Genomic DNA, 16,644 nt, shown 5'->3' on the forward strand with positions numbered 1-16,644 from the left:
ATTCAGACCCTTTGCTCAGTTTTGAGTAGATTTCAGCTGGTACAGCCATGAGTCTTCTTGGTAATGATACAACAAGTTTCTCACACCTGGATTTGGGATGACTCTTCCTTGCAGATCCTCTCCAGTTCGCTCAGGTTGGATGGTGAATGTTGGTGGAAGCAATTTTTAATTCTCTCCAGAGATGCTCAATAGGGTTTAGGTCAGGGCTCTGGCTGGGGCAGTCAGGAATGGTCACAGAGTTGTTCTGAAGCCTCTGCTTTGTTATTTTAGCTGTGAGCTTAGGGTCATTGTCTGGTTGGAAGGTGAACCTGTGGCGCAGTCTGAGGTCCAGAGCACTCTGGAAGAGGTTTTCATCCAGGATATCTCTGTACTTAGCTGCATTCATCTTTCCTTCAATTACAACCAGTCGTCCTGTCCCTGCCCCCATAACATGATGCTGCCCCCACCATGTGCCACTGTTGGGATTGTATTTGGCAGGTGATGAGCAGTGCCTGGTTTTCTCTACACATACCACTGAATTAACACCAAAAAGTTCAATCTTTGTCCCATCAGGCCAGAGCATCTTATTTCTCATAGTCTGGGAGTCCATCATGTGTTTTTTTGCAAACTGTACGCTGCTTTCATATGCGTGGCTTGCACTCAGAAGAGCCTTCCATCGGTAAACTCTGCCATAAAGACTCGACTGGTCTCTCTACCGCATCTCTGGCGCTCAGTCGCAGTGATCTTAGGGTTCTTCTCTCACCATAGTTCTTCTTCCACAATTGCTTAGCTTGTCTGGATGCCCAGGTCGAGGAAGAGTTGTGGTCGTCCCAAACTTCTTCCATTTAAAGATTATGGAGACCTCTGTGCTCTTAGGAATGGACAGTATTAAATATGAGTGTCACAACAAAGGGTCTGAATACTTATGACCTCTTGTTTATTACATTAGCAAAAATATCTACATTTGATTTTTTCTGTCAATATGGGGTTCAGATTGTACCCCAATTTTTTGCTCTTACCAACTGGCTGCAATAAAACAAAGAGTGAATAACTTAAAGGGATCTAAATACTTTCTGTACCCACTGTACATATATTAAGTAATTTTATTTATTTTAATAACTGGTAAGAACCATTTAAATTGATTTGAAGTGGTTTTCTATTATACTGATTAATGACTTATTCACTGTTGGAGATCTAACCCTCAGGAGACTGCTGGAGTGTCCATGCCCATTCTCTGTATAGTGGCTGTGATCTGCTGCTGAGCCGCAGCATTAGAATACGAGTTCTGTGGCTGTTCTCAGTGTAGAGGCCACTAAGAAAATTGCACTCTACTTGACTCAGTTAATCATGACAGGTCTTGAGAGTAGCTTCGGTTATGTTATCAATCTCATTTTACTGAAACCCATTTAACCTCTTAACGCTCTGCGCTGTACAACACAGCTATTAAGCTTGCATTAAGAGGGCTCACAGGGTGAGCACAACCAGGAGAGAAAGATACTGCAGGAACAATGTAAACTGAGGAGAATAGAAAAGAAACAGGTAATGAAAGTAAGAGGCAAAGCTTTCCTACATACCAAGAACTATATATTTGCTGAAAATTTTGGAGTTGCGCTTAAAGAAAACACTGTGATAAGGCACTGACCTACTAAAAAAAAACTAAAGTAAATTACCATACCACAAGTAGTTAAATGTTGCTATTATATGGTTAGATTACCTGCAGATTATATCATGATGTTTGTTTGATGTCTTGTTTGATTCTTTGTATTTAAGGGGAACCTGTCAGAAGAAATATACCTAATACACCACCAGGATGTTGTCAAGCAGCTGAACACCTTCCAAGTCATATTTCTTTCATGGCCCAGGGTGGTGGTATTATCCAGAAAATCAACTTTGAAGTGAGTGTACATTAATTGTATGAAGGAGGCTGAGAATGTAACACCTTTAATGACCTGGCACTTTTTTGTTTTTTCATTTCCATTTTTCACTCCCCACCTTCAAAAAGCTACTTTTTTATTTTTACACGTAAAGAGCCGTGTGATGCCTTGTTTTCTGCATAACAAATTGTACTCGGAAGCGGGAAAAAAAATTCCAAATGCAGTGAAATGGAGAAAAAAATGCATTTGCACCATTTTCTTGTGGGCTTGGATTTTACGGCTTTCACTGTGCGCCCCAAATGACAGGTCTACTTTATTCTTTGGGTCGGTGCGATCACAGGGATACCAAATTTGTATAGGTTTTATAATGTTTTCTTACAAAAATTAAAACCTCCTGTACAAATTTATTTTTGATTTTGCCATCTTCTGGCGCAAATACATTTTTTATACTTTGGTGTATGAAGCTGAAGGTGGTGTCATTTTTTGCAACTTTTGATGCCGTTTTCAATACTATAATTTTTTGGCCTGTAAGACCTTTTGATCACTTTTTATTGAATTTTTAAACAATTTTCAAAATGGCAAAAAGTGCCATTTTCAACTTTTCGACTTATTTTCCGTTACAGGGTTAAATGCAGTGAAAAACCATTATCACATTTTGATAGACTGGGCATTTTCAGATGGGGATTTTTCTCCTCATTCAACACAATGTGCAAATAGCACATTGTAATGAATGGGTTAAATCCAGACAGCCTCGGGTCTTCGGAAGACTCGAGGCTGTCGTGGCAACCGATTGCCACTCCCCAATGACGTCAAGGGGAGCGACGATCTTCACCAAGATGCGCCGTCATTTTTTTTAAAGCCACCAACGGCATAACACCCACGATTGTCACGAGCAACAATCGCGGGTGTTACCGCTAAGTCTTTGCTGCAATATGCAGCAAAGACTTACTGGCTATGAAGATGGCTCAGCCCCTACAGCGCCCGTTGGGAAGGGGTTAACACTGAATTCAAGCTTTACCTGTCGCAGAATGCCCCCTTTACTGTAATAGATGGTCCTGCACTCAGAGACATCGCTAACCAGATTTGGAGTCTGGTGCATGACGTAAGTCATGGGAGGAGGTGTTCAGAGGGAGAGCTTGGCTTAACTATTAACTCTCTACAAAAGATGGCTCCTGATCACATGTCCACATCATATGCCCATCATATGTGATCACCACTATGTTTGGCTGCAGTCGGTTGGTTGCAGTGCACCCAGTATGGCCAGTGTTGTGGTGAGATGTTATCTCAGTGGGGCAATATGCAGTGATGTCAGTTACACATCATTACTATGGTAACCGAGCACAACAGTCTGTTACATCAGAGCAGTGCATAAAAGTGAGGAGGAGTTACTGAGAAATAAAGGATCATGGGACTTGTAGTTTTTATCTTGGAGATAGCTCTGCCTACTTAAAAAAGCCCATCAAATTTATAAAACCTCCATTTTATGATTAACGACACTGAGTTTTATTGTTTTCATTTATTCATAGCACTATAGGTTTTTGTTTTAGAATACCCCTTTCAATAAAGTTCTAAGTGTAACAAACTGTACCCACCTCTAAGGTCCCGTCCATCAGGTCCAACCCAGAAAAATGTGGGATCTATGATCTTTTTGTATGCAATATCTAGATCCATACATGCAAGGAATGGACTGTCTTTTAACATCTTCACATACACAGTTACTGCAAGGCAAAAAAATATTATTTTATAGCTTTGTTTTGTTGTAATTTCCATTAAACTTCTCAACCCAGAATAAAGTCAAAGGAATGAGTCAATATGAATCCACAACTCAACCCCAATAAATGGACATCTGTATCTTCCTGCAGGGGGAAAATGATCATGGTCACAGGGAATGTGACTTCAACCATAGGGAGAGGGAGCCCGCATCCACAGTGGTCATATCGAAAAGAAAGGGGGGTCCATTTACTGGGTCTCCCCCCTGCCTGTAGTACTGCTGCTATAAGACGCAAGCATCATCAAGCGGCTTGCGTCATAACATCATTGTGCTGGGTCTGGCACTTGAAGCATGAGCAGATGGGGGGCCGTTAAGTGGTTAAGTTAAGTGTTTTTTTTTTATTTTATTTTGGGACCAATTAAAACAAAGAAAACAAAAAGTATATAACAATGTTAAAATATGTTATCATTATGCAATAGACAAACTAGGCGACCCGCATATATGTTATAAACTCAACTGATTATGTGTCCCCACAATAAATTTGCCCACCAAACTAAAGAAATATACATACAGTATACAGACAGACCCCGGGTTACGTACAGGATAGGTTCCAAAGGTTTGTTATTAAGCTGAATTTGTATGTAAATCGAAACTGTATATTTTATAATTGTAGCTCCAGACAAAAAAATTTTTTGTCTCAGTGACAATTGGAGTATCAACATTTTTGCTGTAATAGGACCAAGGATTATCAATAAAGCTTCATTACAAACACTTTACAGCTGATCATTGCAGTCTGGGACTATAGAAAAGCATTCAGCAAGCATCACCAGAAGTCACAGTGGGCACGGTGGTACGGGTTTAACTAGGGGTTGTCTGTAAGTCGGGTGTCCTTAAGTAGGGGGCCGCCTGTATTGCAAGAAAAGAGCAGCACATGTAAAATACTATATATAAATTTGTGTGAAACAGCCTAGAACCATGACCAAGTTCATCAAAATTCAATAAAGACTGAAAATTGCAGTACTCCAAGATTTTAAGTGAAAAAGTAAAAAATAATTTTGCAGTATTTCAATTCAAAAAGTGAAATTCAAATATTATAGCGAGTCATTACAGAGTGAACTTTATCAAGTTTTATTTCTGTTAATATTGATGACTATGGCATACAGGTAAGGAAAATTCAAGTCATTGGCCCACATTTATGCACATGTATTAAGTGCTGCAGTGTGTCTGCCGCACCACAAAATTCTGCACCTAAAGGGGCCTTATTGGTGCCGATACGGACCATGCGCCACATTTATTACAGCGACTCGACCAGAATTAGGTTGAGTAGGGCAGGGAGCGCCAGATTAATGAAGACTGTGCACCAGTATTCAATAATCTAGCATACCCTGCACAATCAAAAGCCAAACTGCACATAGTGCAGGTGTTTTGGGTTAATTATTTAAATTTTCTGAGATAATGGGCCACATTTATCAAAAGCCAAACTGCACATAGTGCCAATGATTGCCTTATGGACACCTGTGAAGTCAGCAGTCTTCCCCATGATTGTGTTTTTAAAACATTTAGGAAGCCATTACAGGCATTTTGGGTTAATTATTCAAAAGTATTTTAAACTGCACTAGGCGCAGTTTGCCTTCCGAGTATTCCTAGCGATTAATCAAAAGTGGCACACAGTCTGCTTGGGAAGTGTGCACCAACTGTCGAGTCACAGTAATAAATGTGGCGACCAATCTGACTTTGCAACGGAACGACTCTTTAAGAATTTTGTGGCATGGTGGACATAACGCAGCCAAGACACAATACTGGCTCAATCACTTCATAAATATATGTGGAAGCAGTTTGCACATTCTCTACAGAGCGAAGTCAGACAAAAAACAGCTGGAAACGCTTTAACCCATTTTCATTTTTTGCATTTCTGTTTTTACTCCCCTCATTCCAAAAGCGATTGCTTTTTTATTTTTACATTAGCAGAGATGTATATGGGCTTGTTGTCTTCGGTAGAAATTGTACTTTTTAGTGGCCCATTTAATATTCCATGCAATTTATTGAAAACCTAGAAAAAATTGCAAGTGCAGTGAAATTGTACATTTTTACTGTTTATTCAATTTAAATATGTGTTCTAGGGGGAACGTCTCTTCCCAGGACATTCTATCACCTTCTGCTTTTGACACCGGCTCACGAACGGTATGTTAACTCCAGCTCATGAACTGAGTATTAATACCTTACACACCGCGGTCAAGCATGACCACTGCATGTAAGGGTCTTTCCCGTAGGGTTTGGATGCCCTGTGCTGCTTACTGGGGGATCCCATCCTCTTCTGGGCAGCTCCGAGGTCTGCCAAGTGCCTCGGGGCTGCCCGATGTCCTGGGTAAACTGTCTGTGCATGTGTGGATCAGAACATCGCTGTTTCAAGTTAAAGTTTGTACACAGTAATAGAACAATAAGAACAAGTAACTTTAAAACATTAAAATAAAATAAAACAATAAACTATAAGCTATGTCACTTTTCCATACAAACACTTAATAAAGAATAATAAAAACACAAATAAACAAAAAAAAACAAATACGTCCGTAACAATCTGTATATTAAAATAGAATCATTATTAGAACTGCACAATAAACACCGTAAAAAAAAAAATTAAAAAAATTTTCAGAAAAAAGATGATTCTTTATTAACACCCTTAAAAAAATGCTATAAAATGTGATAAAAAATTTTACACAAAAAGAATAATAATACCGCTATAAAGAACAACTCTTCTTGCAAAAAATAAGATGATAATGCTTATATTTACAAGATTTTCTCCAAATTAGTTTTTATTCAGTAAAATTGGAAAAATAAAAAAGCCATATAGAAGCCATATAGAAGTATTTCCATAATGGCTAAAAAAAAGCAAAAAAATCTTGTCAAAAATAGATGACATTCATTTCCTCCACCAACAAAAAGTTAATAAAATCTCATCAATTAGCTATAGATGCCCCAAAATTATGTACCAGAAAAGTGGATCTCATCCTAAAAAAATAAGCCCCTATAGGTCCACATTAAAAAAAGGAAAAAATTAGAGCCTATACAATTTGACAATGCATATCTGCTTCTGATGGCGCCTCCTTCCATTCTATGCCCGGTTGTGTGCCCATACAGCAGTTTACCACCACATATGGGGTATCGGTACACTTAGGAGAAATTGGAAATCAAATTTTGTGGACCTTTTTGTTATTTAGGACATTGCAAATGTTTCATTTTCTGCCCAAAATGAATGTATTGTCCAGAAATATTACAATTTGTAGACCGCACCTCCATTTTGTTTTAACCCCTAAGTATAGGTTTGGGCCATTTTCCCAAAAATGTGAAAAATGGCACTGAAATTCTAAGCCTCCTAACATTCTAGTAAAATACATGGAATCTTAAAGAGAACCTACCACCACGAATCTACCTATAAAGGTAGATCGGGTGGTAGGTGGATTTAAGGGCTAATCCTCACATCCCCGCACTGTTTTGAAAAGTTTTATTATCCCTATATTCAAATTTCCTTATGCAGCTACTGGGACTACGAGGAGCTGCGCGCCCTCTTCCGACGAATCTGCTGTCTGCGCATGTGCAGAACAGCAGGCCCGTGCCTGTGCAGCTCCGGCTTCGGAGCGGTGACCGCGCAGGCACGGGCCTGCTGTTCTGCGCATGTGCAGACAGCAGATTCGTCGGAAGAGGGCGCGCAGCTCCTCGTAGCTGCGCGCCAAAGATTTTCGGTAGGAGGAGAAAAGAGGCTACCGGGGCGTGGAGTAGCCGCCCCGTGTAACCTCAGATGTGGCTACTTCACGCCCCAGTAGCCGCATAAGGAAATTTGAATATAGGGATAATAAAACTTTTCAAAACAGTGCAGGGACGTGAGGATTAACCCTTAAAAGGGCTATCCTCACGCCCTATTGATCCACCTACCACCTGATCTACTTTTATAGGTAGATTCATGGTGGTAGGTTCCCTTTAACAAACCATGCCAACATAATGCAGACAATGAGAAGTTATGAATTAAAGTTATGAATTAATTTGGGTGATATGTCTATCTGCTTCAAATGTAGAGAATTTAGAACTTTGAAAATAAAGAGTGTTTCGAAATGTCAGACAAATTTCATAACATATTATCCAAATTTGTAAACTAATTTGAACTACAATATGTCATGAGAAAACAATATCAAAATCCCCTTGATATGTTAAAGCGTGCCAAAGACAGAGGGCAGATTTAAAAACACTAGTCCGAAACGCGTAGATCTTTTCTTTTTTGGATGATATGCCAGGATGTGACCTTGCAATTTTAATATTTACAAAATAAAAATTCAAATATTTTTTTAAAGAAGATTCTGAGTGCTGGAATACCTTTGTTTCATTGTGCATCATCCAGTCAACCGGCAGGACTGCCTTTCCGTGCACCGAGAGCTAAGGAGGAATAGGACCTCGTCTATATTGAGGATGCAGCTTATGTGAGTGAGCGGTGGCTTTCTTTCTATTGTTTCAGATTTAAAAAATGTGGCTGTCTCCTAGAGGTCAACATAGGCCTAAACTTTTTGTTTTTTCAATATTATCACTATTATTTTAGACCCTCTATAAGTTTGTTATAAATTTTAGGTTTTAGAGCTAAGTCTTTTACATTCCCAGGCAGCCACTATTATTTACTGTAAGTATTTAGAGCTCTGTCTGTTAACCCCTAGGCGCACCAGGACGTTATAGTACGTCCCCGGGGCTAGATGCAGCGGCTGTCAGCTGTCTAGTACAGCTGACAGCCTGCGCTAACACCCGCGATCGGAGCCGGCTCCGATCGCGGGTGTTAACCCCTTACACGCCGCGGTCAAACATGACCGCGGCGTGTAAGGGTGTTTGCGCTGTGGATCGGATCCCCCGTGCCGCTTACCGGGGGATCCGATCCACTTCTGGGCAGCTCCGAGGACTGGCATGTGCCCCGGAGCTGCCCGGTCTCCATGGCAGTCAGACCCCTTCCGGGTCTGACTGTAAACTGTCTGAGCATGCGCAAGCTTGCTCAGACAGTTTACACTGCTCTACAATAAAATAGTATTGTAGAGCAGTGTATTGAACTTAAACCAGTGATCAGAGCATCACTGGTTCAAGTTCAAGTATGCATAATTAAAAAAAAGTCAAAAACACTAAAGTTAATACATTAGAATAAATAAAAAATAAATGCATTAAAATATAAGCCCCTAAAATGTCACTTTCCTATAAAAACACTTAATAAAGTATAAAAAACACAAAAACACAAAACCCCCCCGCATATTTGGTATTGCCGCGTCCGTAACAATCTGTATAATAAAACAGAATCGTTACTGGACCCGCACGGTACACGCCGTAGAAAAAAAACGCAAAAACGTTCCGAAAAAAGATCATTTTTAATTAATACCCTATAAAAAAATGCTCTAAAAAGTAATTTAAAAAATGTTATGCACTCCAAAATAAGCCCACTAAAAAGAACAACTCTTCTCGCAAAAAATAAGCCCCTAACCAGATTTGTCAGCCAAAAAATAAAAAAGTTATGCATATGAAAAGATGGTGATGCTAAAATGAACAAGATTTTCTCCAAATTGGTTTTTATTCAGTACAATTGAATAAAATACACAAAACCCCCACATATATGGTATCCCTGCGTCCGTAACAATCTGCATAATAAAACAGAATCGTTATTAGATCCCCAAAGTGAACCCCATAAGAAACAAAACAAAAAAAAGCTCCAGAAAAAAGATCATTTTCAATTAATACCCTATAAAAATGCTCTAAAAAGGGATTTAAAAAATGTTATGCACTCTAAAATAAGACCACTAAAAAGAACAATCCTTCTCGCAAAAAATAAGCCCTTAAACAGATTTGTGAGGCGAAAAATAAAAAGGTTATGCATATGAAAGACGGTGATGCTAAAATTAACAACATTTTTGCCAAATTACTTTTTATTCAGTAAAAATGGGAAAAAATAAAAAATCTATATAAATGAGGTCTTTTTGGAATCGTGGCGACCCATAGAATAAAAAAAATATACTATTTTTATGGTATGGTAAACAGCCAAAAAAACCCCCCATAAAAATCTTCCTGAAAAGTGATGATTTTCATTTCCTCCACCAACAAAGAGTTAATAAAATCTCACCAATTAGCCTATAGATTCCCCCAAATTACGTACCAGAAAAGTGCATCTCATGTGGCAAAAGAAATAGCCCCTATAGGTCCACATTAAAAAAAAGAAAAAAATTATAGCCTGTACAATGTGACATAGCAAATCTGATCTGGATGGCGCCTCCTTCCCTTCTATACCCGGCCGTGCGCCCATACAGCAGGTTACCACCACATATAGAGTATCCGTGTACTCGGGAGAGAATGGGTAACAAACTTTGTGGAGCCTTTATTCATTTAATCCATTGTAAATGTTTAATTTTCCACCCAAAATTAGTGTATTGTGAAAAAATATTACAATTTGCAGACTGCACCTCCATTTTGTTTTAACCCCTAGAAAACACGTAAAGCGTTAACAAACTTCTTAAAAGTGGTTTTTCATACGTTGAGGTGTGTAGTTTCCACAATGGGGTAATTTACGAGTCTCACTATTATTTAGGCCTCTCAGTGTCAATTACAAGTTGAGCAGGTCCATCTAAATACAGGTTTTGGTGATTTTACAAAAAATGTGAAAAATGATACCTAAATTCTGAGCCTCATAACATTCTAGTAAAACATGTGGAATCTTAAAAAACCATGCCAACATAAAGCAGACATTTGGGAAATGTAAGTTATGAATTTGTTTGGGAGCTATGACTATCTGCATCAAAAGTAGAGAATTTAGAACGTTGAAAATAAAGAATTTTTCCAAATTTTTGCCAAATTTTGTTTTTTTTCATAACTAAACGCAAAAGATTTCATCCAAATTTTTAAATTAATTTGAAGTACAATGTGTCACGAGAAAACAATCTCAAAATCCCCTGGATATCTCATAGCGTTCCATAGCTATAACCACTTATAGAGACACAGATCAGATTTGAAGAATGGGGCCGCGTCCTTAAGGCCAAAAGAGGCTGAGTCCCGTAGGGGTTAATCTTGCAAATGTTACCTTCCCTCCTCTCCTCAGAATAATCACAACTCTGTGGACCTCCGCATGATACGCATGTCCTATGAATTTGGGCTCTGGCTGTTCAGATTAATTCACATAAGGAAGATACACCTGAATGGAATTGTTAGATAATGGGGCAGTTGCAGAAAGTTCTGCATCAAATCTGCCACATTGAACTACGCTTTTAGTTATATTAAGTGCGTAAGGAATTTGGACTATAGCAGTCATCCTGACTCTTTACCTTTACCTCTTTATCAACCACCCTCTTGAGTGATTCTTAAAAAAATAAAAATTTATAAAAGTTTTCCAGCCCAGTTTGCATTCCCAGGTAATATGTTTATTGGCCCAGAAATGTAGGGGGTTATATTTTTATACTCAAATAAGTTCTTACAATTTTTTAAATTGTGAAAACAAAAACAAAGAATCACATATTTCTACTAAATTTCCCTTGCAGCTTTGATGAGACAAATGCTACATTTGCAGCATGCAAATTAGGGACAGCCCCTGCTGATTCTGTCGTGCAGGTTTTCCCACGGAGTAAAACCATGCTGTATGATGAATAAAAGTCAGATTACTTGGGATCTCATAGGTAAAGCAGAATATCTTTCTAAATTCCTTCCAGTAATATAGTGAATGGTTATACATATTTTCATATTTATAACCAGGGCTGTTCTATTTAGTTCCCCAAATTTAAATATAATAATAATAATCTTTATTTATATAGCGCCATCAAATAGGATAGTATTCAATATAAGATCAAGTTCCTGGAAGGGCGAGTGTTCATGGACAGATAGAGATCTCATGACCCTTCATCTGCGACCATTTTATGGTCAGGAATCTCTGGCTGATGAGTTAAAATACAGAAGGCTTCACATATCACACAGGAGGCTTTGCATAGCCAGAAAGTGGTGCAGAACTATTAATTGATGTATATTGCTAAATTAGCTAATATCCTGCCCCCCACATTTACACACACACACATTACAAAAAACATGCGGTAAAGTGGCCAACCCCTTTGACTATCGTACACTGAAATTGAGTTGATGAAAGCACTACATGTACTATTTTAGGGAAATCTTTTAGAGACCTCCTATACCAGTGATGGCGAACCTTTTTGAGACAGAGTGCCCAAACTACAAACAAAATCCACTTATTTATTGTGAAGTGCCAACATGTCGTTTTAACTAGTAACTTATTGCTACTTCTTCCACATCTTTCAATTGTATGGCCCCCTGAGGCAACCAACACAGTTGAAAGAAGGGAAAATTCAGACATTCAGACGGTGTAGCTTCTCTCCAGGGTCTCTCTGTAGAGGAAGAATGGTGGCTCCAACAGGAGAACACCCAGAGATAATGCGGTTCTGTCATCACATTCTCACTTTTCCCACAGTTCCAAACTGCTTTAAAATAGTGCCGAGAGCAGCATCTCTTAAGTTGCATGGGACCGCAGGAAGATTTGGTGGATTTGGTTCTATTAGGTGAACTCTGTCCTGGGGCGATGGTCTGAGTGCCCATAGAAATGGCTCTGAGTGCCACCCCTGGCACCCGGGCCATAGGTTCGCCACCACTGTTATAGGTTAAATATCATATGCTAGCATATGGTCCGGCAGCATATTTGAACCCTTTCCCGGTCGGTGGAGCCCTCGGGAAGTGCTACATCTGGTTGTGCCTGGCATAGATAGCTGTGGGATAGTTCCTGGTGCAGGCTATAGATAGTGTGCAGATGAGGGACAGAAACAATATGCCCCAGCCCACACCCCTGCTGGGTACTGCCCCCCTTCAAGCCCCTCCATGCACACTTGGCGGAATTGGAATTGTGTCCTGATTATTAAGTGACTGTTTTATGTTAAGAGTAGCTGGATGTGCTGTTTACAAAACCAAAATAAAGAAGGTTTGTTTCGAATTATAGGAAAAATGTGTATACCGTATATACTCGTGTATAAGCCGAGTTTTTCAGCACAAAAAATGTGCTGAAAAACTTCACTTCGGCTTATACACGAGTCAAGAAAAAAATAAAAAACGTAATACTCACCCTCCGGTGTCCCAATCTTCAGCGCGAGGCTCCCGATCCTCGGCGCGGTACCAGGCGGCGACGGTGGCTCCTCTTCTCTCTTCTGTAGCCGGCAGATCGCGTCCATGTGATCTGCCGGCGGGCGCACAATAAGATGCAGCGGTGTCGCGGCTGATGACGTCATCAGCCGCGACACTGCGGTATCCTAGTGCGCGCCCGCCGGGAGATCACATGGACGTGATCTGCCGGCTACAGAAGAGAGAAGAGGAGCCACCGTCGCCGCCTGGTACCGCGCCGAGGATCGGGACACCGGAGGGTGAGTATTTCGTTTTTTATTTTTTTATTCGCTTGGCAGGGGGCAGGCTGTATACTCTATGGGGGCAGGCTGTATACTCTATGGGGGCAGGCTGTATACTCTATGGGGGCAGGCTGTATACTACATTGGGACTGGCTGTATACTACACGGAGACTGGCTGTATACTACATTGGGACTGGCTGTATACTACACGGAGACTGGCTGTATACTACACGGAGACTGGCTGTATACTACACCCTCGGCTTATACTCGAGTCAATAGGTTTTCCCAGTTTTTGGTGGTAAAATGAGGGGTCTCGGCTTATACTCGGGTCGGCTTATACTCGAGTATATACGGTAACTTCTGGCCGCATCTCAATGCATCTTGGCTGAATCATGAACAGACCCTCTATTTGTAACCTAAGAAAAATCATCATAAGGAAAGACCATGCCGTGTGACACCATGGAAGAATGGCCTCATCATATAATAGGTACATGGTTCGCTACAATTGACTCCAATAGAAGACTGGAATCAATTGTGACACGCTTGCCTGCCAGGAAGCTTGTAAGGGTGGCGAAAAGCTCCACTGACTAAAAAACTTTTTCCACAAATGGAGTAGAAAAATACATATACCAGGGGTTTTCTACACCAAATTATAGTTAATAAATGACTCCCACTATTGTTTAACTTCACGGCAGTGAAAATGTTCTTTTGTGTGGGTGTAGCCTGTACACTTTGGGGTACCTGTAATTGGCACTGTCTTCCACTTCTGCATTCATTTAAATTGGGCAAGGGGCATGGTGCAATAACAGACACGGCTGATTGTGTGGACTTGTCTGCAGACAGCCCTGCTACTCATAGGGGTCATAAATGTTATGTCACAAAAAACTTTTTACTTTCAAAACAATGTAAATCTATCATGTACAGTGAATTATTTCTGAAAAAGAAAAACTTTGAATTTTATAAATAAAAACGCTGGATGGGTTACATTTCTATGGTAAGCTGAAGCTTCATATTCTGTAAAACATGAATCATCAATTCTGCACAGAGAAAAATAACCAACAAATTCACAGAGGGAAATGTCATTCTACAGACAAACAGTTCTGCTATTTCTTGCGTTTTGGACACAGTAGCCCTAAGATAAATCAGGACAGATGTTGAATTATTTATTTAACACCTTGCCGACCGAGGCCGAACTATATAGTCCTCGTGCCGCAAGGGGTATATGGAGAGAGCTCACGAGCTGAGCTCTCTCCATACACAGCGGGTAACGGCTGTATAAAACAGCCAACACCCGCCTGTCACTGCAGCGGTCGGTGCTGGCACCGATTGCGGCAGTTAACCTATTAAGTGCCGCGGTCGAACCCGATACCTAACTTACCATTAGATGCGCGCCGCCATCTTGGATGGCCGCCCGCCGCCCCCTGGAACGTCATAGGAGGGCGGCGATCGGTTGCTATGGCAGCCTAGAGTCTCATTGAGACTCGTAGGCTTGCCAGGTGCAATGATTTCTAATAGCCAGCAGAGAGCAGGCTATTAAAAATCATTGTAAAATAGCTATATACAGGCAGTCCCCGGGTTATATACAAGATAGGGTCTGTAGGTTTGTTCTTAAGTTGAATTTGTATGTAAGTCGGAACTGTATATTTTATCATTGTAATCCCAGCCAGAACTTTTTTGGTCTCTGTGACAATTGGATTTTAAAAATGTTGGGTTGTCATAAGAATCAATATTAACACTAAGGCTTCATTACAGACACATTTGATAACTGTTACAGCTGATCATTGTAGCCTAGGACTAAAGTACAATAAATTACCAATATCCAGAGGTCCGTTTGTAACTAGGGGTCGTATGTAAGTCAAGTGTCTTAAGTAGGGGACCGCCTGTACTGCAATACAGTAGTATTGCAGTATATAGTATTAGCAATCGAACCCTGCAGTGTTAAATTACCCCTGAGGATGTAAAATAATGGGAATTTTTTTAAAAAAAAATATGAAAAAATAGTAAAAAAAAAGTAAAAGTTTAACTCACCCCCCTTTCTCTAGAACTGATATAAATAAACAGTAAAAATCATAAACACATTAGGTATCATCGCGTCCCAACATGTCCAATCTATCAAAATACAGTAGATATTAGATTTTTCTCAGCGTTTAATCACGTAACGGAAATTGGCGCCCAAAGTCGAAAATGACACTTTTTTGCCATTTTGAAAAACATAAAAAATTCTATAAAAAGTGATCAAAAGCCCATACAGTCCTAAAAATGAAAGTATTAAAAACGTCACCACCCACAGCTCCGTACACTGAAGTATGGAAAAGTTATTAGTGCCAGATCATGGCAAAATTAAGAAATTTTTTTTTTGGACATGTATGAAAACTTTGAAGTTTCACCATGAAGTTCAATTTGTTACGCAGAAAACAAGCCCAAACAGAGCTCTTTACATGGAAAAATAAAAAAGTTACAGATTTTTGAAGGTGGGGAGTGAAAAATAAAAATGCAAAAATGAAAAAGGGCCACGTCCCTAAGGGGTTAAAAATGTATTAAAATTTTACCAATGAATTGTTTTATTTGGTTTTGTGCATTTGACTTAAATTCAGAATTTTATGAGAAACACCCTTTTCTCAAGCAAATCCACTCCCGTGACACAGCCACGCATTGTTAGGGCTCTGTCACATTGGCCATCAGCTTCCGTTGCACATCCGTTGCCTTTTGTCTTCGTTTTGTCTCTGTGATGCATCCATTTTGTCTCAGTGTCCACAAAAAAACCTGAAGGTTTAACATTGCTTTGACATTTGAAAACATCACACCTGGTTTCTCAGTGGAAAAAAACAGATGTTTCATCTGTTTTTTTTTTTTGCGGACCCATAGCTTCTATTGCCTTCCATGATCCGTTTCAGTGAAAAAAAAAGGACATGTTTCATAATTTTTTCTTTGGACAACGGATCAGTGAAAATACAGGCCAGTGTAAAACACACATAGAAATCAATGGATTTGTGAGGCATCCACGGAACCTACTGAACCATGGACATCAAAAATAAAGCCATTGTGAAAGAGCCCTTAAAGAGGGCTTTTGACCACCCTGACTAACAATGCCTGCTGATAAAGGGTTACAAGGCCAACTAAAAATCACCTAAAATTAGCTGCCAGTGGAGCACTGTACCTTAATTACAGACATTTTTCCGACTTATAACTGGTATCTGTGACTCTTTACTCTCTCAGCCTGGCAGTGAACCACGCCCCATTATTGTGACTGACAGCTCTGTGTCTTCAAATCACTGCTCTGCCTCTTTGTACTGAGGGACTGTGCTCGTATTCAACTACAGACATATAAAGCTCTATGTACAGATGGGAAATATTGTGTCAATTTATTTAACACGGCGCATCATGTTAAATACATGACATGACCAATGACATCATTGCAGGTCCTTTAGCCTTCTAATAATAGCAACATGTACACCATGTATGTGATTACATGAAATCACAGCAGCCTGGAGTAGGAGTAGAGGAGGAGTAGAAGTCCATGGAGGCAGCTGTGACTTAATATGGTCATATACATGGGATGCTATTGTTAAGAGGCTAAAGTCACTCTGGTCACATGACATGGACTGTGACCAGTAAGGAGGCATAAGCCATGGGGAGGAGTAGATGGGAGGGGCTGGTAGAGCAGGACACGCCCCTTCCTCCCCACTGATGC

General features: G+C 40.0%; 2 protein-coding genes across 7 annotated transcripts in view; one reads left to right on the plus strand and one right to left on the minus strand.

The window, feature by feature from the left end:
* The window catches only part of ZPBP2 (zona pellucida binding protein 2), a 54,503-nt gene that overhangs the window by 34,985 nt on the left and 2,874 nt on the right, over nucleotides 1–16,644 (minus strand). For 5 of the 6 annotated variants that reach the window (XM_072111481.1, XM_072111484.1, XM_072111483.1 and 2 more), the window contains exon 3: nucleotides 3,446–3,571. The exons of the other annotated variant lie outside the window; for it this stretch is intronic. In XM_072111481.1, the coding sequence (XP_071967582.1) occupies nucleotides 3,446–3,571 (126 nt within the window). The remainder of the gene's footprint in view (nucleotides 1–3,445; nucleotides 3,572–16,644) is intronic. 6 annotated transcript variants of the gene reach the window in all.
* The window catches only part of IKZF3 (IKAROS family zinc finger 3), an 82,175-nt gene continuing 67,312 nt past the window's right edge, over nucleotides 1,782–16,644 (plus strand). Inside the window, exon 1 of the mRNA XM_072111476.1 lies at nucleotides 1,782–1,874. The gene's annotated coding sequence lies outside the window, so the exon portion shown is untranslated. The remainder of the gene's footprint in view (nucleotides 1,875–16,644) is intronic.

The sequence above is a fragment of the Engystomops pustulosus genome, chromosome 6 (assembly GCF_040894005.1).
Source record: "Engystomops pustulosus chromosome 6, aEngPut4.maternal, whole genome shotgun sequence".
NCBI classification, from domain to species: Eukaryota; Metazoa; Chordata; class Amphibia; order Anura; family Leptodactylidae; genus Engystomops; species Engystomops pustulosus.